This window comes from Bos mutus, chromosome 4 (genome assembly GCF_027580195.1).
Source record: "Bos mutus isolate GX-2022 chromosome 4, NWIPB_WYAK_1.1, whole genome shotgun sequence".
Classification (NCBI taxonomy): domain Eukaryota; kingdom Metazoa; phylum Chordata; class Mammalia; order Artiodactyla; family Bovidae; genus Bos; species Bos mutus.
The window spans coordinates 80181467-80206607 of record NC_091620.1 but is presented as its reverse complement, the minus strand read 5'-3'; the positions used below and the strand labels follow the sequence as shown (position 1 = coordinate 80206607).

General features: G+C 34.2%; 1 protein-coding gene across 3 annotated transcripts in view; it reads left to right on the top strand.

Moving 5' to 3' along the window:
• Positions 1-25141, top strand: part of HGF (hepatocyte growth factor) — an 85251-nt gene that overhangs the window by 6957 nt on the left and 53153 nt on the right. For 2 of the 3 annotated variants that reach the window (XM_070369701.1, XM_005890241.2), the window contains 6 exons: positions 494-659; positions 6128-6240; positions 8087-8201; positions 13531-13673; positions 19616-19736; positions 21095-21213. In XM_070369701.1, the coding sequence (XP_070225802.1) occupies positions 494-659; positions 6128-6240; positions 8087-8201; positions 13531-13673; positions 19616-19736; positions 21095-21213 (777 nt within the window). The remainder of the gene's footprint in view (positions 1-493; positions 660-6127; positions 6241-8086; positions 8202-13530; positions 13674-19615; positions 19737-21094; positions 21214-25141) is intronic. The other variant, XM_005890242.3, reaches the window with a different exon arrangement.

Genomic DNA, 25141 nt, shown 5'->3' with positions numbered 1-25141 from the left:
GAGCAAGTCAAGTATTTATCCAGTGCACCATTTTTAAGGAGAAGTTTCTCACCTGTCATTGAATTGGCTTATGTAATTAGTATTAATACTATAAGTTACATAAGATCAATTGTAGAAGGAAATGACAAATTAAATTATAGAACATGATATGACATGATATGCCCTGGCACTTGCTTTCATACTGTTTGGAGAATATCATGTTACTTATTTCTTAAGAGTGAACTCTGTCCTAATTTTTAAAAGCATCCTTCATTTGAAAGAATGTAGATAAGTGACTCTGTAGGAGAAGTTATTTTTTCTTCACAATTAAGTATTCCTTTCTTGCTCTTAATTATCTGAGAGTATAATTCCCCACATCATTCTACCTCCAAGCCCTGGAGGTCCGGTATGTTGTCAAAATCACTATCTTGTAGATGATTCTTAAAGGATATTTTACTATATGACCCTTAAAATATTTTCCCCTATGTTTTTAAAAAATTATTATTATTAATAGAAGGACAGAAGAAAAGAAGAAACACACTTCATGAATTCAAAAGGTCAGCAAAGACTACTCTAATTAAAGAGGACCCATTACTGAAGATAAAAACAAAAAAAATGAACACTGCAGACCAATGTGCCAATAGATGTATTAGGAATAAAGGACTTCCATTCACTTGCAAGTAAGTTGCTTCATTTTGTTCTTAGAATAATTTTCCAAATATAGAATGTGCTCATTATCATCATTGGTTTTGAATTCAATGGGATGTGCTCTTAAAATTATAAGCTTGATTTTAGTTTTAACTCATTATAACAGAAGACTTAGCTCTCATTTGATGGAAATATGTGTAAGGGAGAACACATGAGCCACAAGATTGTTTAGAATTCAGTGGTTTTAGTTATGGAATTTGTATTTTCTCATTTTATGAACGATTGAACTTTAGGAACTAAAATCCAATTAGATTAACTTTTTATTTCTGATATTTTAAAATATTCTGTTCAGAGTAAACTTTTTCTTATTTTCCTCACAAGAGGAGTGGAGGAATTTTCAGAATATAAATTGGGCAACAGTCAAAACTTACTGCAACATATTGTCTTTAGGGCTAGAAATAAAAAGTGTTGATATAATTAGATTAAAAACCTAGGGGTATTGGTGTCAGCAGCAAAAGCTTAAACAGCCTCTTAAAGTAGTTAGGAGGTAGTGTGATGAAGTTTTAGATGAAAAGTGATGGAGCAATTCAAGGAGGCACGACGGGACTCAAATCAGGAGTTGTCTCATCTTTTGAAAGTTCTTCTGCACCTTCCAGGAAAATTCATTCCCACTTTGTCAGTACTCTCAGAGCATAAAACTTGGAGTTTGGGGCCATGAAGGTGACAATTTCATCTGAATAGTCTTCCAAATTGCCCGAAGAAAATTCATGTTCTAGTTCTGCAAAAAACATTCCTTCCTCTCACTTTTCATTGTTTTTTCCCCTATTTCATTCCATTTCAATAGCACTGCACAGGGCCGCCTGTCACTTTTGAAGTCTACTCTATTACATTTGGCTTGTGACACATGATGTGAACACAGATTTTAGGAATGTCACGGCCAGAATTCCTATATTTAAATTGCCTTTCTCAGGGAAATAAGTGTTATGGGTCTGAGGAGAAAGGACATGGTCAGAGGAAGTCTTCCATAGATTTAGTGGGAAGACAGACTATCTCTTTTCATTTATATCTCCTCTAGAAGTATTATAGTATTATAGCCAAATTGGCACTTACTGGGAGATATTTCCTGGCACAGGGAGTGGGGAATTAACTTTGCAAGTAATTCATATGATAATTCCATCGTTTTCTGACTTTCCTAGAAAAGTCTTGATATTAAAAAAAAAATAGAGAAAATTACTCTCAATCAACATCTCAGCTGTGTAGATTTATGGAGATGTTCTTCTGGCAATTGAGGAGGTTGGATTTATTGTATTTTTCCCTCTCAGGGTTAGAAGGGCAGGGCAAAGGGAATGGGAGAAGAACCACATCTCATTGTTGATTTTTAACTTTGAATCTGAAAATGCACTCTCCTGGGTCCACAAATAAGGAAAGTACTGGTAAGCCTCAAGTTTTACACTAGTCAGCCCTTTGGCTAGAAAAAACAAAACAGACTTCCCTTTGTTTTATTTAGGAGAAACTAAAATGATTTTGTTGTGTTGGAGAAGACATGTGACCTGATTAATAAATCTCTACATATCCCATGTATATGAGGTTTCACACTTTTCTGCCATATTCTGGTTGAGTTATATTTAGTCACCAAATTTAAGCCAACCTGTGCAGAAAACCACTTTGTGGTAATACCAGTGTACGACCAAAATTCTCTGCTCAGAAATGGTGTCATCCTTCACACTTGTCTATCCTAAATATATATTGGCTTCCCAGACAGCACTAGTGGAAAAAAGCTTACCTGCCAGTGCAGGAGAAGTAAGAGACGTGGGTTTGATCCCTGGGTTGGAAAGATCCCCTGGAAGAGGGCAAGACAACCTGCTCCAGTGTTCTGCCTGAAGAAGGCCATGGGCACAGGAGCTTGGCAGGTCACAGTCCATTAGGTCACAGAGAGTGACACAAGTGACCTAGCATCACTTCAGCAGTACGTGAACCGTGAACTTCCTGATGTTCCAGCTGGTTTTAGAAAAGGCAGAGGAGCCAGAGTTCAAAGTGCCAACGTCCGCTGGATCATCGAAAAAGCAAGAGAGTTCCAGAAAAACATCTATTTCTGCTTTATTGACTATGCCAAAGCCTTTGACTGTGTGGATCACAATAAACTGTGGAAAATTCTGAAAAAATGGGAATACCAAACCACCTGACCTGCCTCCTGAGAAATCTGTATGCAGGAAGCAACAGTTAGAACTGGACATGGCACAACAGACTGGTTCCAAATAGGAAAAGGAGTACGTCAAGGCTGTATATTGTCACCCTGCTTATTTAACTTATATGCAGAGTGCATCATGAGAAACGCTAGACTGGAAGAAACACAAGCTGGAATCAAGATTGCCAGGAGAAATATCAATAACCTCAGATATACAGATGACACCACCCTTACGGCAGAAAGTGAAGAAGAACTAAAGAGCCTCCTGATGAAAGTGAAAGAGGAGAGTGAAAAAGTCTGCTTAAAACTCAACATTGAGAAAACTAAGATCATGGCATCTGGTCCCATCACTTCATGGGAAATAGATGGGGAAACAGTGGAAACAGTGGCTGACTTTATTTTTTGGGCTCCAAAATCACTGCAGATGGTGATTGCAGCCATGAAATTAAAAGACGCTTACTCCTTGGAAGGAAAGTTATGACTAACCTAGATAGCATATTCAAAAGCAGAGACATCACTTTGCCAACAAAGGTCTGTCTAGTCAAGGCTATGGTTTTTCCAGTGGTCATGTATGGATGTCAGAGTTGGACTATAAAGAAAGCTGAGCGCCAAAGAATTGATGCTTTTGAACTGTGGTGTTGGAGACTATTGAGAGTCCCTTGGACTGCAAGGAGATCCAAACAGTCCATCCACCAGGAGATCAGTCCTGGGTGTTCATTGGAAGGACTGATGTTGAAGCTGACACTCCAATACTTTGGCCACTTGGTGCGAAGAACTGACTCATTTGAAAAGACCCTGATGCTGGGAAAGATTGAAGGCGGGAGAAGGAGGGGACGACAGAAGATGAGATGGTTGGATGGCATCACCGACTCAATAGACATGAGTTTGGGTAAAGTCCGGGAGTTGGTGATGGACAGGGAGGCCACACACCTATTTAAGTAATATATTTAGTGATTCCATACAGAATAGAATGGACATACTGTAATACTCTAAAAGTAAGTTCTTCAAGAATTGAAGATCTTTTTACAGCTTGTAACATGAACTAGAATCATTAAAAAACAATGGCAATTACACAAAAACCTTTGGAAAATACCAACAATGCTGCGTGAAAGCATCTGTGATTCAGTGGGCATGAGGTGGAAGTCTCAAACACTGTTTCCTCTTGAGGAAGTGTCAACAATACTGATTTTATAGAGACTGAAAGTTTTTTTTTTGCTGTACGAGAAAGATGACCAGAATGCCTGATTCTAAGCTTTTCAGAAGATTTACGTTCAAGAACTGACTTAAGAGATGAAAATTTCTAACTACGACTGGGTAAATGGTATTGAAAGTGCATTCCTGCCATAAACAACTCAACATAATGAATTCTTGAAAGGAAGATGGTAGTTAAAAATATGACTAAGATAAAGACTCCTAAAATCAAACTTAAAAGAAGATATGCAATTCATGGAATTTGTTAGCTTGGATCCAGTCCATATAGAGGTGTAAAATGATATGAGCAAAAACAGTTTTCTGAGAGTAGATGAATTGCCATGGACTGTGAGAAAATGGTGAATGAAATAGGCAATCTTACATGTTCTTGATGGGGTTCAATGAGTCACCTGCCCTGTTATTGACAGAAAAGTAGTACATGTATGTGTGGTACATTTTAATTTTAAGGTGAGGTTAAGGGGCAGGTATTTGATTTTGTAATTTTAAGATTTCTTTTTAGGTATTTGTTTAGTTTTTTATCTTCATGTGTATTCTTTATCTAATTATTACACTTTCAAAGTCATTTAACACTCTCTTCCGAACACCCTACAATAGGAAAATGTAACACGTATTGCATAAATTTACTATCTTCCAGATCAAAATTCAAATCTATCATTAGTCAGTTTTTCTCTTATTATTTCTTCTCAGTTGCAACAATATATTTTTATGTTTGTTTTCTAATGCTATTACAGGTATAAAATGTTCTTGTAGGTGGATATTTGAAAATGTCTACATGTAAACCAAAGCACAGACTTTATATATATAATTTTGAAGTTATTTAGCTATAGACTAAAATGTACTATGTAAAAATATAATAATAGATACAATATTTTAAATAATTTTATAGCATCATTTTAAAAGTTGTTTTATAAAAGTTATTTCCCCTCATTTAAAATTATTTAAAAGCTGTTGAAATGTAAAGAAATAAGTGATTAACTTGAACTATCTAAAATTGCAAGAAAATTGAGGTTTCAAAATATATGGCCTGGGAGTGAAAAATCTTTATTCTTAGAAAATCTGTGTATTTCTCTTAATTTGATGCTTATACATGGTGGCATTATAGTTAGCATGAACATGGTAAGAAGGAGTTTTAATATTATTTCTTAATGGAAAGAAAATAATTCAGGTTCTAACTTTATTTTTTGTATTGTAAAAAATGGTAACACTTAATGTGTTGAAAATTTTAAGTACTTTACTGTTCTCAGTTAAGGGATTTTTGTATTTATCATTCTGCTTTAGAAACATATTTTTTTTTAGAAATATATTTTTTAATGAGCAACAAAAATCCAATATAATACTTAGCTGTAGGAATGATGATTTTAAGAGTTAACACATTTTAATTATTTTTGTCAAGATGATATATTAGAAGCATATTCTCTATTATATTAATAGTTTCTTAAAAATTAAAAATGCTTATGCAAGCAAATCTATTTAGGAAACATTGACTTATATAAAGCTAACTAATAGAGGGATTTTCATAGCCTTTAATAAGTTTCAATGCTTTATAACTCAACAAGAAAGGATGTTGTATGTAAAATTTCCCAAACATTTGATTTCAGATCCTTCTTTGCTAGCGGGATCTCTTGGGGTTGTGATTTGTCTATTGCATTTTAGGACATGTCAGTTTAGAATGTGCTTTTTATAATTATAAACTTTGGAAATTAATCATGATACTTCAAATATAATCATTTGTATATAACCACAAAAAAACCTTCCAACTTTCTGTGTATTTACAAAAATAATAAAATCTTCATAAATAAGCCAAATAATTGTGTTGTATATTGATTGTGCTTGTTGAAGCCCTCATTTTTCTACATTTCATGTAGATTAACATGACACCATTTCAAGTTCTAGTCTATCTGGTATTTAAATCTACAGCTATAAAAATTTAATTTTGTTCTGTCTCATTTCACTATCAAAATTGTGGGTTCAAATATCCTCTTTTCTGTATATGTAATAATTCATCTGTTTTTATATTATCTTCCTTGGTTAAACCATGTACCTATTCTTTAAAAGCTGTATAAATAGTAGTATTCCTTCTTTTCATTCAGATATTTTTTTCAGGGCCTTTGTTTTTGATAAAGCAAGAAAACGATGCCTCTGGTTCCCTTTCAATAGCATGTCAAGTGGAGTAAAAAAAGAGTTTGGCCATGAATTTGACCTCTATGAAAACAAAGGTAACTGGCTTTTCTCTAAATATTTCATAATGAAATAAAGTATATGTAATTACCTGCCACAGTGTTCTTTCTGATTTTTCCATCATATCCTGATCTGTTATGCAGTCAATTCATCCGTTAAGACAGATGACACTAACGCCTTGACTGTTTTCAGTGTGGCCCTTTAAAAAGAGCTTGTCCCAAATTTTCCATAATTAGATTACCCCCTCTCTCTTTGTTTATTTCTAGTAACATCTCCTGGGACTGATATTCTCCACATTCATTTTAGAATGTGCCACCTTAAGTTATTAGTTTAAGATGTTTTATTTTATTATTTTTTTTGGGGGTATAATTAGGTGCAGCTTTTATTTATTTATTTATTTTTATTATTTATTATTATTTTTTTACTTTACAATATTGTATTGGTTTTATATATTTATATTAGTTTAAGACATTTTATATATATAAATATATAAATGTATATTTATACAGTATTCTAAATTTTAACAACTTTTTTTCTAATAACTAAATTTTAATCTATGGATAATTAATCTAAGTTATACTTATGATGGCTGATAATAATAAAATATGGAGGTTTTGAAAATTTAATTGGATCTATTGCTAGTTATATACTTAAAAAAATCTTTAAAAGAATTGAGACCATATTATTTGTTAATTTGTCTATGCTGGTAATTTGATATTGTATTCTCAAGGCATTTACTTTGCTCAAAAGCAGATTTATATCAATAAAATAATCTCTCATCACACAAAATAATAATCATGAGTTATGTTTTTTATAATACTATGTGTCTCAATTTTAATGTTTTGTTATATCATATTTTCATAAATTTAGTTATTTAGTAATACACATAGACATTTCTTTGTTAATAGGGAAAATGCTTAGATTACATTAAAATTAATTCATGTTAGAAAATAAGATGATCTCTATGCACCCCAATAATTCTATAAATCCTAAACATGATTCATAATCTAGTGTAAAACCATCTTCAGTCTTCTAGGTTGCTAACTGAATATACTGTTATTTGATAGGAATATACAGCTTGTTTCTATTTGATTGTCCTATAATTTAGCAGCCAATCTGTTAGAAAAAATATGGAAAATAATAATCAGAATAATGTAATTGTCACATACACACACATACACAAAAACTCACACGATTTTACTGATGTAAAGGCAAATCAATAGCATTGGCATATATACACTCTATGTGTAAGCTAGATAGCTAGTTGGAAGCTGCTGAATAGTACAGGGCGTCCAACCTGGTGCTCTGTGGTGACCTAGAGGGAGGGGATATACATATAGATACATATACACTTATGGCTCATTTGCATTGTTGTATGGCAGAAACCAACACAACTTTGTAAAACAATTATCCTCTAATTAAAAAAAAAATGAATCAGATCACTTATATCAAAATAATCAGTTATTTCCATTACCTCAAAGTAACTGCTTGAATTCAAATAAGTTTACAAATTTTTATTTTTAATATTTTCTTAAAATGGTCTCTGCACTTAAGCAAATAATTGGGCCAAATTAAATTTGCCTTGTCAATTGAGTATATAGAATAATCTGTGTTAAACAGGTAGACTAATCTCTAGAGTTTCCCAGGTATATACTCACAAAATTAAAACTTCTCAATGGTCTGTTGTTTTTGTTTGTTTTGGCTTACTCTAAATGCATTATTTTGAAAATATTAGAAGTTTTAGGCAAGAAATTGCAGTATTTGTGGTGGTTTATAAGCATTAATTACTTAAAGATTCAAATGGAATTTTATAATTTTTATTTTTAATATATACAGCGTATATTACACATGGTTATAACATTTTTTTCTGCTTTCTTTTAATAGACTACATTAGAAACTGTATCATTGGTAAAGGCGGTAGCTACAAGGGGACGGTATCTATCACTAAAAGTGGCATCAAATGTCAGCCCTGGAATTCCATGATACCACACGAACACAGGTAAGACCAACACGAAGAAAGGAGGATAGAGCCTTTCTTGGACGGGTCTGTTAGCAGGCCCAGGTTAGTCCTTCAGATTAATCCTACAGTTCTGTAATAGTTTAGCCAACTTTGCTGAAATGTATTAGTCTAAGGCTTATCTGAATTAATAACTGATAGCCAAAGAATAAAAAATATATATCATTAAGATGTAGCCTAACATTATTTCACCACAAAACCTCAATTTATAGATCTTGGTGTTTGGGAAGAAATAATAAAAAAGTAATAAAATTTTTTTTTCCTTCTCTTTGCCTGTGAGAAGGCACAGCACTCTGCAGCTGGAGTGGAGAGGTTGCCTGTGCTAAGTTGGAGATGGAGAAATTCTGATCTTCCCCAGGGGCCAAATGTTGTTTAACCATGGTGGTTCTCAAACTTGGCTGCACATTAAAATCGCTAAAAGCCCTTAATGAATCCTACCACTTGGGTGTCAGTATGGACTGATTAAATCAGAATCTTTTGGGGGAAATAACCTAGCCACCAGTTTTTCTATAGAGCTTTGCTAAACATTTGTGTCTCAGATGACCACCTTTCCCTTTTCACCTAGCACCTAATGACTGGAGAAAACTTATTTCTTGGAAATTAAATATCTATAGTTAAGAGAAAGATTGTGTTCATTATTAACAGATGAATGCTATTTAAAGATGAGTAAATATAATATCCATAGGCTCATTAGTCTGAGAGTTTTAAACATCATGGAGGAGAAACAGATATCTACTCATTGGAGAGCTATATATAGCCAAAGTTTTTCAAGACTTATTCTGGAAATAATTTTAACAGGAACTAGTTTAAAATCAGAGAAGGCAATGGCACCCCGCTCCAGTACTCTTGCCTGGAGAATCCCAGGGACGGAGGAGCCTGGTGGGCTGCCATCTATGGGGTTGCACAGAGTCGGACACAACTGAAGTAACTTAGCAGCAGTATTTTAAAATAGCTCTACCTGGTTATTAGACGCACTGGAAGATTTATATTACCATGTGCCTAGTACCTTGTTAAACAGTATACCTAGGTTATCTCATTTAATCCTCTCAAGAACCACCTGTGTGCTCAGTCACTAAGTCGTGTCTGACTCTCTGCGGCCCTATAGACTGTAGGCTGCCAGACTCCTCAGCCCATGGAATTTTCTAGGCAAGAATACTGGAGTGGGGTACCATTTCCTACTCTAGGGGATCTTCCCAACCCAGGAACCGAACCCATGTCTCTTGTGTCTCCTGCATTGGCAGGTGAATTCTGTATCACTAGCACCATCTAGGAGGCCCCCAAGAACCACACAGTAGGTGATTTTATTAGTTCTGTTTTTTATACGGTGAAACTGAATGGCGAAGATCTTAGTAAGTTTTCAAAGTCACACACAGCTAGCAAGTCGTGTATCCAGAATCTGAGGCCTGCCAATGCCACTCTAAAACCTGTGCTTTTAACAACTTTCGGGCCTTAAACACTCAGCAAATCAGGATACATACTGTGACTTCTTTTTGCAATAGTGGTAATTTACTTGCCTTGATGAACCCACTTTGTCCATTTTCTTTCATTTGGTGGGGAATAACCATGCAAGATGATTTTACTTCAGTAAACAGAGTTCATCGGTCCACATATAAAGAAAAAGAGTTGGTTGGTCTACACTGGGATGAAATCTTTGATATTGGTCTAGTTAATGCCAACCAGCAAGCGTCCAAGTGAATCAGTTTTACAGTGTTTGAATAACAGAAAGCAACTAATTATTTTTGTCAAGTTCATTACTTATAATTATGCATGAATACCTCCAAAAAATAGTTTTATCATTATAGTACAAAGCAAACAATATAATTGGTTTTGTCCTCTCATAGGATTTGCATGGTGCCAGTCCCTGCATAGTGAGGAAAACATTTTGCTTAAATAGATGGATCTAAGAATTTCATGAACAAAGGAATAGTGTTTGAAATCAATCTTACTGTAGTCAAGGACAGCGCACTGGACTGACCCAGGAAAGGTCTTATTTCAACCCAAATTCTCTATGATTATGATTCTCTGCTACAGGAGTACATATGAAATAGATCTCCCTGGGAACTAGCTTCCCAGTCCAATCAGCTATTTTATCAACAAACATTTCCTTGTGATATAGAGCTTTAAGGAAGAGAAGACTTCATAGGTTAATCAATTTTTGTATTCAATGGGAGCAACACATTTTCATCAATTAGCGGCTATTTGGAATATCTAAAAGATAGGTTAACACTTTTAAAGTGATAACTAAAGATTAATTGTATGGAAAGTGGAAAAATAAATATATATCTATATATGACTCTGTCTAGAAGGGTGATTTATTGCGGACTCCCTAAATTGAAATATTTTACAAGTGGCTTAATGGGAAGATGATGATAGATGATGAAATTAGTATAGAAGCTTAACTAGAAAATCAGGTGACCTGATATCTCCATCTGTATCCTTCACTGGCCACCCAGCATTCATTAAAGAAGCAGATGATGGAATGGATCAAGTTTCCTATAAACATAGTTCATATTAAAAGAAAAGAAAGGGTGGCTAGCACCCAGAAGATCTAAGTTATATTTCCAAGTATATTTGGATATAAATCAATTTTACATTTTCTTTCACTTATCTTTCTAAAAATAAAGCTTTGGTCACAAGGACAAAGAACCAAAAATAGTATGCATGTGAGTAAAAGTTTATTACAGAGCTTATTGCCTGGCACAGGGCATGGGTGTAATAGATTTTCATAAATATGTGTTGAATGAACACAAAAGAACAAAGAACAGGGTTAGGCTTCATCACTTGGTCAAGTATGATATATTAAAGAAAAGCACACTAAAAACCTCAGAACACTGAAGAATGCCAGTTAATTTGGGTAAAAGTTATATATACCAAAGAATGAAGAGAAGAGATGACCTAGACTGCTCTTTACCCTACCTGTCCTAAAGAGGAGTTTGATATGCACTGATATAGAACTGTGGAAAGCAGCACATATTTTTCTCTTCATTTTTCATTTGTATTAACTCTATTGGGAAAACTTTATTCTTTTAACCATACCTATTTTAGATTTTTACTTTATCTCTCTTCCTTCCAACTTGCATCTTTCCTACTAAACTGTTGACTTATGCATTCATTACTTCTTCACAGCTTCTTTTTCACTTTACAAATCTACTGGAAAAGTTTATGTTTGTGTATGTATAGTGTATACGTGTATGTGTTTTGTGTGTGTGTGTAACAAAAATCTCTAAAACTTCAGGTATTTTATAATGTGTGCATTTAACGTGTTAAATCATCACTTAGCCTTTTAAACTTAATACATAGAAGGATAAAAATAAAGGACCTTATAATAATCTAATTCACTCCATTCATTTTGTAAGTCAAGTTGAAAACCCAAAAAGCAAGTAAATTGCCTAAGGACTAGTGTTGTATACTAGTCGAGTGAAATGTATAGGGCAACTATGTAGATTTTCATGATTAACAATAACCTATTCTTATTATTATAACAAGCCAAACTTTTAAGAAAGTAGAGTTACAGGGGGGTTTTCTTAGGTAGATTTGGTAAAAGCAATGCTTTATGAAAAAAATATAAAGTAAAATTCAGTTTTGATTCTATCAGAAAAATGAGTATTTCATTATAAATTTACTATGAAAAATTAGATAACTGGCAAAAATGAAAAGAAAATACATTTCATGCAATGGCACAAAGATTATCTTGTTATTCTGGAATAATAGAGCTAAAACTAAGACAAAAGATGACATTGTTTTCTTTGAAATTTAAATACTGTTAAGAACTGTAAAGTCATGATAAACTTTAATTATAATTTGTATCAATCATAAGACCAAATGTTTAATTATTATTCCCCAGTATTTAAAATGCTAGTGGAATAAGAATTAAACTATTTTGACATTTCATAATGTTAATGATGCTTAATTCATATCTTGAAATTGTTTAGTTAGTAGTAAGTCTCTTAGACTATTTTTGACCAATAATTTATATTTTCTGAGGACTTTATTGTATTTCACGTCCAAAGTAAATGATTTCTTTGCAAAATATTGCTTGGTACCCAAGGCATGTTTCTATTTATTATGTGCTACAGCATAATGAAAAACCATTATTTCTTAACTAAAAGTTTAAGTGCATAGAAAACATATTTGAATAGCATTTACTGACAGACTAAAAGCTTTGGATTTGACTGTTGTTTAAGTACCATTTAGAACTCCGAGATCAGTAAAAGTAGAAATAAAGCTTTATGGAAAACATTGTACTGAATATTGAAAATACAGTTGGATTTTCCAAAAAAGCGCTTACAAATGTTACCTACAGATGTATATTGTTTACTTCTGCTGTTTATGTGTGCAGTCTAGGAGACACATGCAGTATCACTGAGGCCAAGGTCACAAGCAGTGCAAAAGAATAAAAAGAGCTTTGGACTTTTTTGCTTTTATGTTGAAATACCTTATGCTGATAACAAAATTATAACTAGGGCATTAGAAATTTTAAACAAAGGTCCTGTATTTCAGTCTATGGCCAAATACTATGAACTAAGCCTGAAAGCACCACGCTCCAGTCACAGTGAAAACTTTAAAAAATTTTAAAGAGAATGGCATTTCTGTCTTTTACTATGACATCTAAAAACTAAGTGGAGCGTGCTTAATAATAGGTAGCATTTATTAAGTCTCAGTTACTCTTGTCTCTTTGAACTTCTCAAAACAACCACATGAGGTGTAAGATGTTACAAGTTATGGTTATACTCGGTATACAGGTAAGCTAACAGGCTGAAAGAGGCTACATTGCCCACTGGGGTCTCCAGTTAGTAAGATAGAGCTGAAATTTGAGTCTGGTTTTAGTTTGAGTGTAAAATCTTTGTTTCTGTTACTTCATCAATTTGTTTATCAATTGTGAAGAAAAGGGGGGGTATTATTCATAAGAAAATATGTAAAAAACAAGTAATTATCTCAGATAAACAATGTAATAGTGAGATGTCAGTGCCTGTCCTCAGGGGTTCTCCTCTATCATTTGCTACCTTTGAGGGGAACTTTGAAACTATGGTTCAAACAGTGTCAATTAGGTTCTAGAATGATTAGCAAAGTCAGAGATGAATCATTCTTATTGGTGCAGAATACGAGAATTCAGTTAGGTAAATGTCTATAAAATTTAAAGTATTTTAAGAATGGATGGAAGTGATAGAATTCAAGTTAATATATATGGCTGTCTGAGATAGAGTAAAGAATTTCTCTACTTTCAGGAAAATATATCCACTAGTTAGTAAAATTAATAGGCCCCCCAAAGTTGCATGCTCTTATACTGTAATGATTATCATTTTAAAACTAGCTTTTTGCCTTCGAGCTATCGGGGTAAAGACCTACAGGAAAACTACTGTCGAAATCCTCGAGGGGAAGAAGGGGGACCTTGGTGTTTCACAAGCAATCCAGAGGTACGCTACGAAGTCTGTGACATTCCTCAGTGTTCAGAAGGTAAATGACCTGAGTGCCATGTGGGGCACTCTGTTCCCCCTTTGTGTAAAACTGCAACTCACATTAAAGGTTAACGGAATTGAATTAAATCACAATGAATATGCTGTCCATGCAAATGCAACTGTAGATCATTATTTGAGCATTTTTATAGGATGTTTTAAAAATTAAAAACTGATTATCATCAAATTAATGCAAAGTAATGGAGGGAGTTAGTTTGAATTTCAAAGGAGCCTGAGGTATCTCTCTGGGTAGAGTAAAATTTGGGCTTCTTCATCTACTGTTTTGAGCTCATATACCTCAATCTATTCCCTCAATCTCCTCACCGGAAAGGAGCCAAATGACACTTAGCCCTTTACTTGTAACACTAATTCTATACATTCAGAACCTGCTTCTGCAGAAGTTTTGTCAAATCTGTATTGAAGTGGTGTGGCAAGGGTATACAGAACCAGAAGAGAATGAAGAAGGGGGTAACTGAAATTTTGAATGCCCTGTATGTGTTTTGGTGAATATGTGTCTAGAACCAAATTTGACACGTAGTCTGGAACTAAGCACCATTCAGAATGTTATCTGAAGAGCTCAAATCTATAGATTCCAGCTGTCTTGAAGGCAGCCACTCCACATCCGCGTATTCATCTCCTCTCACAGCATGAAAGGGCCCTTCTTTACTTTTCCAGTGGAAAATGAATGACTGAAGACAAGGAAAAGTAACCGTTTCAGCATTGTACTCGGTTTTCTTAGTCTCTGGCTACGTAATAGCTGGCTTTTTAGTGGTGTCCGAAACTAAAATTCTAAAAATCACAATGAAACATGGATTAAATTCTGATAAAAATTTGGTAGGGTTTTGAAGTGCTTGGGGTGGGGGTTACTGCTGGAATGCTGTCCAATCTTTATAGTAGGATATCTTGCTTGTTTGTTATTAATCAAATACCTTTGAACTATTTCTTCCATAGTATTCATTAAATATTAGGTTGATATTTATCACGTAAAAAGGCCGTTGTTAGCTATTTGTCACAGAGAAGTCAAATTTTGTTTTTTGTTGTTAGTTAGTTTAAAATTCTTGAATTAATGTGCTAGAGCCAGTCCCAACTCTGTTTGTAAATTCTTACTTTCCATTCCATATCATATTCTGTTCACTATAACTTATTCATTGTTTTCTTTTCTTTTAAAAATAATAAACTGATCTGTGATAACGTTATGAATAAGTCTGTTTTGTATGAATAAGTCTGTATTTAATATCTGTCTTAAGTTTGCACATGGAAGAAAACTCTACTTTTAGGGATTTCTCTGCTATCACAGTTTTTTGAGGTTGGAAATTATTGGCAAAGAGTTTTATTTATTGGTTTTGTTTGACCTGGGACAGTGTTTTCAAGGAAAGGCAAAATGGTCAAACTTTAAACAGTTTAGCATTTTTTCTGTGTGCCTAGTTTGTGGGAATGTGATTTTTCAACCCCTGATTTATAAGAAGAAACTTCATCGAAATATATTCACACAGATTTAAACTATCAGGCAAAAAATAAATGTGCTAAAAAATAAATGACTGGGAAAATTTCTGGTCATTCTTATTAGGGTATACATCTTGAATATTTTTTTTTCAATGATTTGAGATTATCACACCTCCCTTAGAAAAGGACCTTGTTCAGTAGCACGAATGGCACTTGATGCTGTTGGTCACCATGGCATCAAAGATTGTGGCTATACTTTTCTGGAAACTACTTAGTCTGACAGTACTTGCAAAACTCTCCTGTGAGAGAAGTAAACCAACACCTGTCCTGTGGGCTAAATATATATCAGGACTGTGAATTGAGCTTTGATATTTAAGCTCATACTAAAATGAACAATGTTTTAGAAGGATTTTAATAAAGAGGCTCTAAAATAAGAAGAAGCATAGTCAAACATTAATAGAGAAAGAGTTATTTACAAAATGGATAATATAAAATATACAAAATAATGTACATATGATGTAAATTCTATTAAAATATATATATGAGGGAAAAAGCCTCAAAATTCACAATGTTTAAATAGTTTGATGGGTGAGACATTTTAATAGATGGATATTGCAAATGTCAAGTTCCAAAGGTTATTTATATGAATGAAACATTAAAGATGCCATCATTTTGTATATTTTAAAATTAAAGTTCCTTTAATCAACTTTGGACTATTTGGAAAAGGACAAGTAAAACAATATATATTTTTTGAAATCTTTCTATATATTTTGAAATCTTTCTAACTGTATTAAAATTTTTGCTTTAAATAATTATCTGAAATTTGAAATTTTGGTTCATAAAAATATATCTGATATTAAAGTTATTATCTTATAAGTTAAACCTTTGAAGTATATTAAGCATTCCAAAAGAAAATGAATACTCATTTATCACATTTAAAACCTTACATAACTATGTAAAGAAAATACTACCATTAATGTTTAATTCAAAGATTATGGAAAATTGAGGTATATGAAATCTGACTTTTTGCTTTAACATTTGCTTGGGATTTAAAATAAAGCAATCATTTGTCATTGAAACAGGTTTTTTAAATGATAAATATTCAAGTAAATGCATTTTATTAAGACATAATTATATTTTTAAATACTTACACATAAAATACCAAATAATTCTGCCATAACTTTAAATGTGTAATTCCTGTGTGGCAAAAGACTTTTAAAAACAAAGATTTAAATAAAACTATTATTTATAAATGGGGGTTTGTGAGACTATTCATATTTTAAACATTCTGTTTTGCTGAAGTAATCACCAGCATGGATTTATCTGAGAGATACTTTCAAAATAGTTTTAGTCTGTAAACTCAGATCACTTGTGACTTTATGACTGAGAAAAATGGAACAGAGCAACTTTCGAGTTTAGTTGGTTAGTATACCAGAAAGATGTTAAATTAATCCTACTTATGATTAATGTATAGTGTGTGTACCTTTGTATTATCAATTAGGGCAGAACTATAATGAGAAAAAATATTCTACTTATGAATAGAGATTTTGTTTGAATTTATGAGAACTGGGACATAATTTTTTTTTTTTAATTTTAAGGGGAGAGCTTTCTGGAATGGTTAAGGAATACATTAGCTATAACAGAGAGAGTCAAAAGAGCATAGAACAGGAGATGCAATGCTTACCTTCTTGAACTATTATCTAGTTAATGCCCTCACCTGAGTCCTTAGATGGACTTGGTTTACACCTGGATGGCTTGACTATGAGCTGGGAAAACTTAGAAGAGTCTTAGAATTCTCAAAGATTGAGAAGTAAATATGAGATCAAAATTTGCCTTTCTCAAAGTAATTTTTATGACTAACCGGATGGTTTGATGCAAAGGAAGAACCACACATTTTTTATCCTTAGATAAGTTTCTTGTAACCTCCAATAGGTGAGAAACCAACAGGAGAACAACTGATGGCTGTAAAAAGAGGGAAGAGGGTAATGAGGACAATATTAAAAAAAGACAGGGAGACTGACCTTCTAAAAGTTTTACTTTTGGTCTATCTTAAAGTATGGCCAGTTAGAATGTATAGGAAACAAGTTAAATATATAGGATGGATAGACAGTTAGGGGAATGGAGAGAGCACTGGACTGTGGGTCTGACCTGTGTTCTAGTTACAGATCTGGCATTTTCTGTTTTAGGTAAGTCCCTTAAAACTTTTGTGAGCTTTGCTTTCCTAACTGCAAGGATCAAATGATTTCTTACATGTTCACAATACTGAATAATCAAAGAATATGTAACTATATTTTTAGCATCTCAGTCCTCACAGGATACATTTAATTCCTACCCCAACAGCAACTTTCATTGCCTTCCAAAACTGAACATTATTCATGTTAAGTTTTATTATTTTTTCAACTTCATTAGGTTTGCACCTGCATTCATAACTCTCCCTTCACTATACTATAAACATAGCATACTAGTTCATTTTTGGGGAACCATTTAGGTTATTTTGCTCCCTTTATAGTTTATCCACATGTCATCCATTCTTCAAGGTCTAAGGAAAATCCATTCTCTCCTAAAAGCTATTACTGCCAAACACTAAGAACTTTCAGAATTGAACAGATTATCTACAAACTTGTCACTCGGTGTGAGGTCCAAGAACCAGAAGCATCAGCATCCACTGGGAGCTTGCTATTAATGCCCCAACCCTGATTCACCGAGTCAGAACTTGTTCTTTATTGGACAAGATCTCAAAGTAACGTTTATGCACATTAAAGTCTGGAGAAGCTCTATCTACCACTCATGCTGGAAAGTGGTCATCTTATAGAATCACCTGTTTCATTTGTGTAGCTATTTTTCCTTTAGAAATTTAAAAATTCTAAAGTTTCAGGAGAAACGTTCTTTTAATAATGCTCCACAACAATTTCCCAAAAAATAATTTTATTCGCTCTAATTTGAAAAGGATATACTCTTATAAACTGCATTTTCTAATGGACACAAAATAGGTGTATTCTGATTCTTAAGTACTATTAAAGATTAGAAATTGTACATGTGTATATTTATTCCTTATCTGTGATTGTAGGATTCTATTATATGCTTTCATTCAATACAAAGGAGCAAACGACAATGATCGATGATACGTGAACCTATCAAACCTTACATTCTTTTCAAAATGGAGACTAAGTAAGCTTGTAATCCTATTCAGATGGAAAGCGGAAATGTGATGATCCGTAACCTATGCGGATTTGATCTTTGCCAGCCAGAGCGCTTTTATCTACATGCTCTTGGACCCCCTCAGGTGTTTACCGACTGTTGTCTGGGGGAGCTTAGTATCAAATGAGAGGAAGCTGAATCTGTCTCTTTTCTTACTTCATAGATTAACTTACATGAAAAGAAGTAGATAGATCAGGCCAAATGGTTTCATGTTTTAGATATTTAATTGTTAATGTCCTATTAGATTATAAAAATTAAAGTTTCAAAAGTGATGATTCTAATAGTATATCCCAAACTACTATAAATACTCATTAGCCTAGATCCCAGTGGATAAAATGAAACCCTGATATCTTTTCCCACTTCAGCTAATGTTAGATGATCAGTAATCACAAGATACAAATGATGTGTTTGGGGAAGTTTGCCGGATTCGTAGGAAAGCCAAGCAATGATTTATTCCACAGGGTGCCTGCTGTGCTACATCAAATCAACCTGTCCATTTGAGAAGTCTCATTTTCAGCTAGTTGATATGATTCAGAGTTTTCAGTGTGGCCTAAGATGCCAGCCAGAAAACTATTAATTAACCTCAGAGAATCAACAGTAATATTTAGCATAGTTAGATCAGTTTATAGATTTTTAAAAATAGTGAGTACAAGAAGTTCAATAGTAGGTCATATTCCATCCTAAGCTTTAGATAAGAATGTAAGTCTGCTCGGTTATTCGATGTGGATGCTCACTAATAGAAAGGAACTGTGATTTTTTGTTTTAAAATATTTGTATTCTTTAAATAGTACTAGATTACTATTTGAAGCTGGTCTCTCAAATCTGTGTGGTCCTGATCTTTGCATTAACGGTAGCAGTATGATGTGTACTCATTTCAAACTGTGCATTATCTGTGTATGTATTGGAGGGTAAGTTGAAAGAGGAGCACTATTATGTTGACAGTATAGATGTTGAGATCCCTGGCATTATAGACCGACACAGGGAAAATTCCCAAGGACTTTTCAGTTTCTAGGTACCTTTCAGATAGTTATCAAAAATTAGGAAGGTAGTATCTTGGCCCTGTGGTAATTTTGTATGACACTAACTACAAAAATTCCATTTAAACTGTGTGAAAAGTTCTGTAGGGAGTATTTTATGCCACTGTTAATGGACATTGAGCCCTAATTTAAAGTTAAAATAGTATATAAGTTTTCCTAAAAATATCCTTGCTGTTTAGGTGATTTACTGTTCTTTAAATGGAACAGTGGTGCTCTTGATTTTGCTGTCAGAAGCAATTAATATGCCATGCTTTGATTTTATTAGTTGAATGCATGACCTGCAATGGGGAAAGTTACCGAGGTCCCATGGATCACACAGAAACAGGCAAGATTTGTCAGCGCTGGGATCATCAGACACCACACCGGCACAAATTCTTGCCAGAAAGGTAAAATACCACCAAATCACGTTTCCAAGTGATCCTCTTTACAAACTGTAATTTGTCCCATGACAAATTACATGGAAACTCTCTTTCTATAATGTTTTCCTGATAGTCTTGGGACAGAGGGATTTATGATGAGGTACACGAGAGTGCTGACTACAGCACAGGTCTTGGCTGATTAGGTTGAGAGTCCCTGAAATCAGGATGGTCCTGAACACAGGAGCATCAGTGGGTACAAAAGGAAAACACTAACAGATGCTTCCTCTTTCTCTTCCATGGCAGCAAAAAAGATAAAAGTACATTCAATAATAACCACTTCGACAGGTCCAAGCTGGGGAGGGTGGCATTATTGTTAACCAAAAGCCAATCTCCTCCTTGTGCCATACCTTCCTGTGACTCAGGTAAAGTGGGGTCATTGTATGACACCGTGTCACAGGCTAAAGGTGGAACAAACAATTCCTTGGCTGCTTTTTTATGGTAGATTTTTAAATTGCCTATGTGGCAGTCAGGCAACCAAGTTTACATTTCTCCTCAGGAGAATGTTTTGAGTTTAAAAATTATGTGTATTTTGGTCTATAAATTTCATAGGCAACGTTTTAGTTGAAAAAACTTTTCCCTTTTTTATTATAAAGACTGAAAATACAAATAAATACATAAGAAGGCCTTTCTGCCCCTTTCTCTGGAAATTGCCAAATGGTGTTTTTTCTTTATATTTTCTCTTTTTTGTTTGTTGCTTTTTTAGATGAAATTAAAACTGCTTTATTTTAAAACGCATTTCTCATCTTTCAAGTGAGATCAGAAGGGATATGGTAGTAATTAAAAGCAAACCACCAATTCAGGACCCTGTTAATTTAAAGGGAGGTGGGTATAGAAAAAGAGGTGTGATGGAGTTCGTCTTTTACTCTGGTGGAGGTGAGGGCATGACCTAGACAGCTCTAGCTCCAAAACTGAGCTACCATTAGTAACATAGCTATTGAAACCTAACTTTCAGTTTGAACTTTAAGCCTGCTCTAGCAGAGGACCTATTTTCTTAATAAATAATCTATTCAAGGTCAACGTGTATGTAACCTGTCCTTAATTGGGCTTGTGAGAAGGGGATTCAGTTTGAGACCTAACTGGTGTACAGGTGCCAAATGGACCTAACTTACTATTGAAGGGGATGGTACTCTAGCCTTACTACTATATGCACATTAATACACTCAGCAGTCAATGATGAGCAGTCCTTGTAAGGCAAAACATAGAAAAATCTCTTCTTTCACCAGTTAAAATAGTATCCGAGCTAAGTCAAAAGTTATTTTGTGAGCTGAGGGCTGGGTAATGTTCCAGGAAGATTTACATGACACTTTTCTTGGTGTGGTTTGCAGATATCCTGACAAGGGCTTTGATGATAATTATTGCCGCAATCCTGATGGCAAGCCGAGGCCATGGTGCTATACTCTTGACCCTGACACCCCCTGGGAGTACTGTGCAATTAAAATGTGCGGTAAGTTAGGGTCAAATTTATTGCTTCCTTTTCCTCTCACAGACTGGATCTAAGCAGGCGATTATTAGTGAGACAGGTTAACAACTGTTTGATACTTTAATGCGTATAGGTTTTAAGAATGTGTTACGTAAACTTATCCATTTTCAGATAAGTTTTGCATTTCAGATAAGTTATTGCATTTTCAGATGCAATAAACTTATTGCATTTTCAGAGAGCCATTATTTTGAGATACACATGTAAGTGTCACATACACACAAAACAAACTCATGGTAAAGGCCTACACATTCTCATGTTATCAAGGAAAAGGAAGAAAAAAAAACAGAATGAGAAAAAGATCAGGGATTATGTGCAGTATCATAATGTCATTAGGGCTGTAAGAGGGAAGACCTTAGACTCTTACCTACCAATCCTGGATCCTTTCCCTAACTTATCCTCCTAGACATAACATGAGCAGTCAACCGACTATGGACCTCTTCTGGTGAATGATAGAGGCGGCAATGCAGAAAACTAAGTCTGATAGAAGATTCTTACAGACATCTTTAATCTCTAGCAGCTAATTTTCACCACTCTGGCTGTCCTTGTGCACAGCCTGCATTCTCTTTCACCTTGTATTTTAGCAGTCCTATAGCCCTTCTGCATCCTGGCCTTTACCCTACTCTCCTGAGTTTATGATAAGGCTTCTTTTCTTACTTGCTTTGTGATATCTCTTTAAATCTGTACACTTGGTCCTCTTCTTCATTAGCTCACACATTTTTATTCTTCTCTAAAATTATCCTGGATAATAATTAGATGTAGATATGCTTTTATTTCTGTGTATAAGAAGTCTTATTTTTTTCAACAAGATGCTAAAATGCTTTCAAATCAGTAGAATTGCAAAAATGTAGTAAGTGTAATCATGTTATAAATTGTCTTGCTAATATAAAAATATGTATATATGGAGAGAAAAATATAAAGACAGATAATCAGGTGCCAGCACACCAAATGATAAATATACAATTACTAGGCTATGCATAGGGATTTGCATATTTCCTTAGATTGGCATGATGAGACTGTTTCTTTGAACAAACTTATTCAGTATTATCTACACAGTGATACTGCCAAGGTAAATATCTCTCCACTTAAAGCTGCTAATAAAAAGAAATGTTTTGGACGACTCAAATAAAACCCATAGAAAAAAGACATGTCTGGCATATGTGAAATAACTGCAGAATCTGGAAGGCTCTCAATGTTCCAAGGAAACTGAACCATCTGTTTGGTCCTTTACAATAAAGGATGATTTTTGTGACAGTGTTTCTCTGTATAGATTGGGTTAGTGCAACTCATTGACTTTTTAAATGTTATTAATCTGTTTATTATCTAGACCAGGCAGGTACAATAAACCAGTAGTTTCCCTTCCTTGTGTGTGTGTGTGTGTGTATTTTAGGCACTCATAAATTGTCTCTGGAATAAGACCAGTAGTAACACACACACACATACACACACACACACACACATGCATATTGACTGGCACATTCACCTTTCAACTGGCATGCGCAAGATTGGCTATTTTTAAAAGACATTGGGAGAGGAAAAAAAATACAATGAATATGACACTTCTGTTAGGTAGATTTTTTTTTTCTCTTCTGTCCAGAGTTGACTATTTATACAACATGCAACAATTCTGATGGATTTATTAAACAGAGGGTGGTGTTTATAGGATGCTAATTCCAAGAAAATGGTGGTAGAATTTGTGAACCAACCCTCTATACATTTGGGCCTTAAACAATATGATGATTAGGTGGCACTGACTCTCCTGGCTCCCCTTGTATCTGTGAATTCAACCAACTGTGGGATCTTGTAGTACTAATAGGTAATAGCATCTACCATAGGAAAAAAACCAGCATATAAATGGACCTATGGAGTTCAAATCCATGCTGTTCAAGGATCAATTGTAGTTAAGATAAATTATTTTAAGGGTTTGGGAATATTTTTAAAATATTTAAGTTTTAGTTTGTAAACTTATATAGAGAGACTATACTTTTATCAAAATTAGTGAAATAAACTGGCATTTAGGAATTTTGGAAAATGTAACAGATACTTTCTTCCAGATATTTTGTCTTGTACATATAAGCCTATAATGAAAAACTAAGAAAATTGGCAATGGTTTCAATTGTGTATTAATTTTCTATTGCTATATAACAAATTATCAGAAACTATCAAATTATCAGAAACTTGGTAGCTTAAAGTAACACATATGTATTATCTCAAGTTTTCTGTGGGACAGGAGTCAAGGCATAAATGAGGTGTGTTCCCTGCTTAGGATCTCACAAGGCCACAGTCCTGGTGCCCACCAGACATACTATCTCACCTAAGACTGAGTGTCCCCATTCCAATTCAGTTTCTTGTGGTTGTAGTGCTAAGGCGCTCAGCTCTTAGAAACTCCCTGATGTTTTCTTCCACATGGCCCTCTTCAAAACACGGCAGTTTACTTCTCCAAGACCAATAGCATAGCTTTCTGTTACTTTGAACCTCTGGTGTCTGCGCCCGCTTTCATTTATTTACTAAGATTTTTTTTTCAAAGTTATTAAAATTTTATAAGCCAACTTTCTCCAAGATTCTGCACTAGGGATGAATTTCAAAAGGACCTGTTAGGAAATTATATCTTTTAGTGCTTCTATATAATTTCTTTCATCTTAACACAGAGTTGTGAAAGGCAAAAATAACCGTGTTTTATTTTTCCTGGGAAAATTGTATATGTTTATTGGGGACAATGACTGAAAAATAACTGGTCAGTTTTTGCCCTCACTCTGTATGATTTGATACAGAAAGCTCTGCACCCTTTTAAAGAGCTCACCTCATTAGGTCAGCCCACCCAAGGAAGTCTTCCTTTAATTAATTTAAAGTCAACTGATTGGGAACTTTAATTACATCTAAAAAAGTCTCCTCACTTTTGTTGTACAACATAAACTAATTACAGGAGTGGCTTTCCCAAGTGGCTATTCACAATTTATACCCATACTAGAGGGGAGGGGATTACAGAACATACATCAATGGGCAGAAATCTTAAGGGCTGTATTAGAATCCTGTATACCAACACAGGTTTATATGCACTGGCTGTAAAAGAATATTGGTTTATTATGCATTACTTATATCATTTGATTCTTGGGTTATCTCTCTGGCTATCTCTGGTTATCTCTCAGTCTCAACTGCTTGAATTCATTCTGAGCTTTCAATATGTTTGAAGAAAAGAATAGAGTTTATGATTGTGTCATTTGTCTTCTCTAAAGTTGAAGGCAGATTTTGAAACTCTTGTTTTATTATGTAACAACTGTATAAGAAAATTATAACTGCTATTATTTATTTAACATCTGCTGAAAGGTGCTTCCCATCTATTAACAATAATCTCTATCTCAAAATGGCTGTGATTAGGTAGGCAGTGATGAAAGGTGTGCAAAGACATGATCAGTGGCACAGACTGCAATATTCATGACATGGTAATTAGGTTGATATAGATAAGGATGTGATAAAGACAGAGAAAAGGAAGGAGATGAGAAAATTAGATTAATGTGAGGCAGATGAAGTAGAATCTGAGTATCCCAGCTAGTTGCCATGACAAACACTGAAAAATTAAGCAGGGAGAATGATCTTGTTCGTCATCTAGAACAGTAGCTTCCAAATCAGTGTGCATGAAACTCAGCAGAACACAAAGCCTGTCCTAGGGATTTAAGGGCATGAATAGGTTAAAAGCCTCGAATTTCAGCTCCTCTTTTTCCATATGAATTCTTTCTCAAAATCTTTCGCTTGAGGTGCATGGGTTGCTAAGGGGTCAATCAAATTCAATATCCTACCTGTCCACTGACAACTGCCTCTTGCTACTGTACTGAAAAAAGGTAAACTGTCAATCCTACCTGAATATTAATGGGGTATATTGTCCTGGGTGTAAAAATCT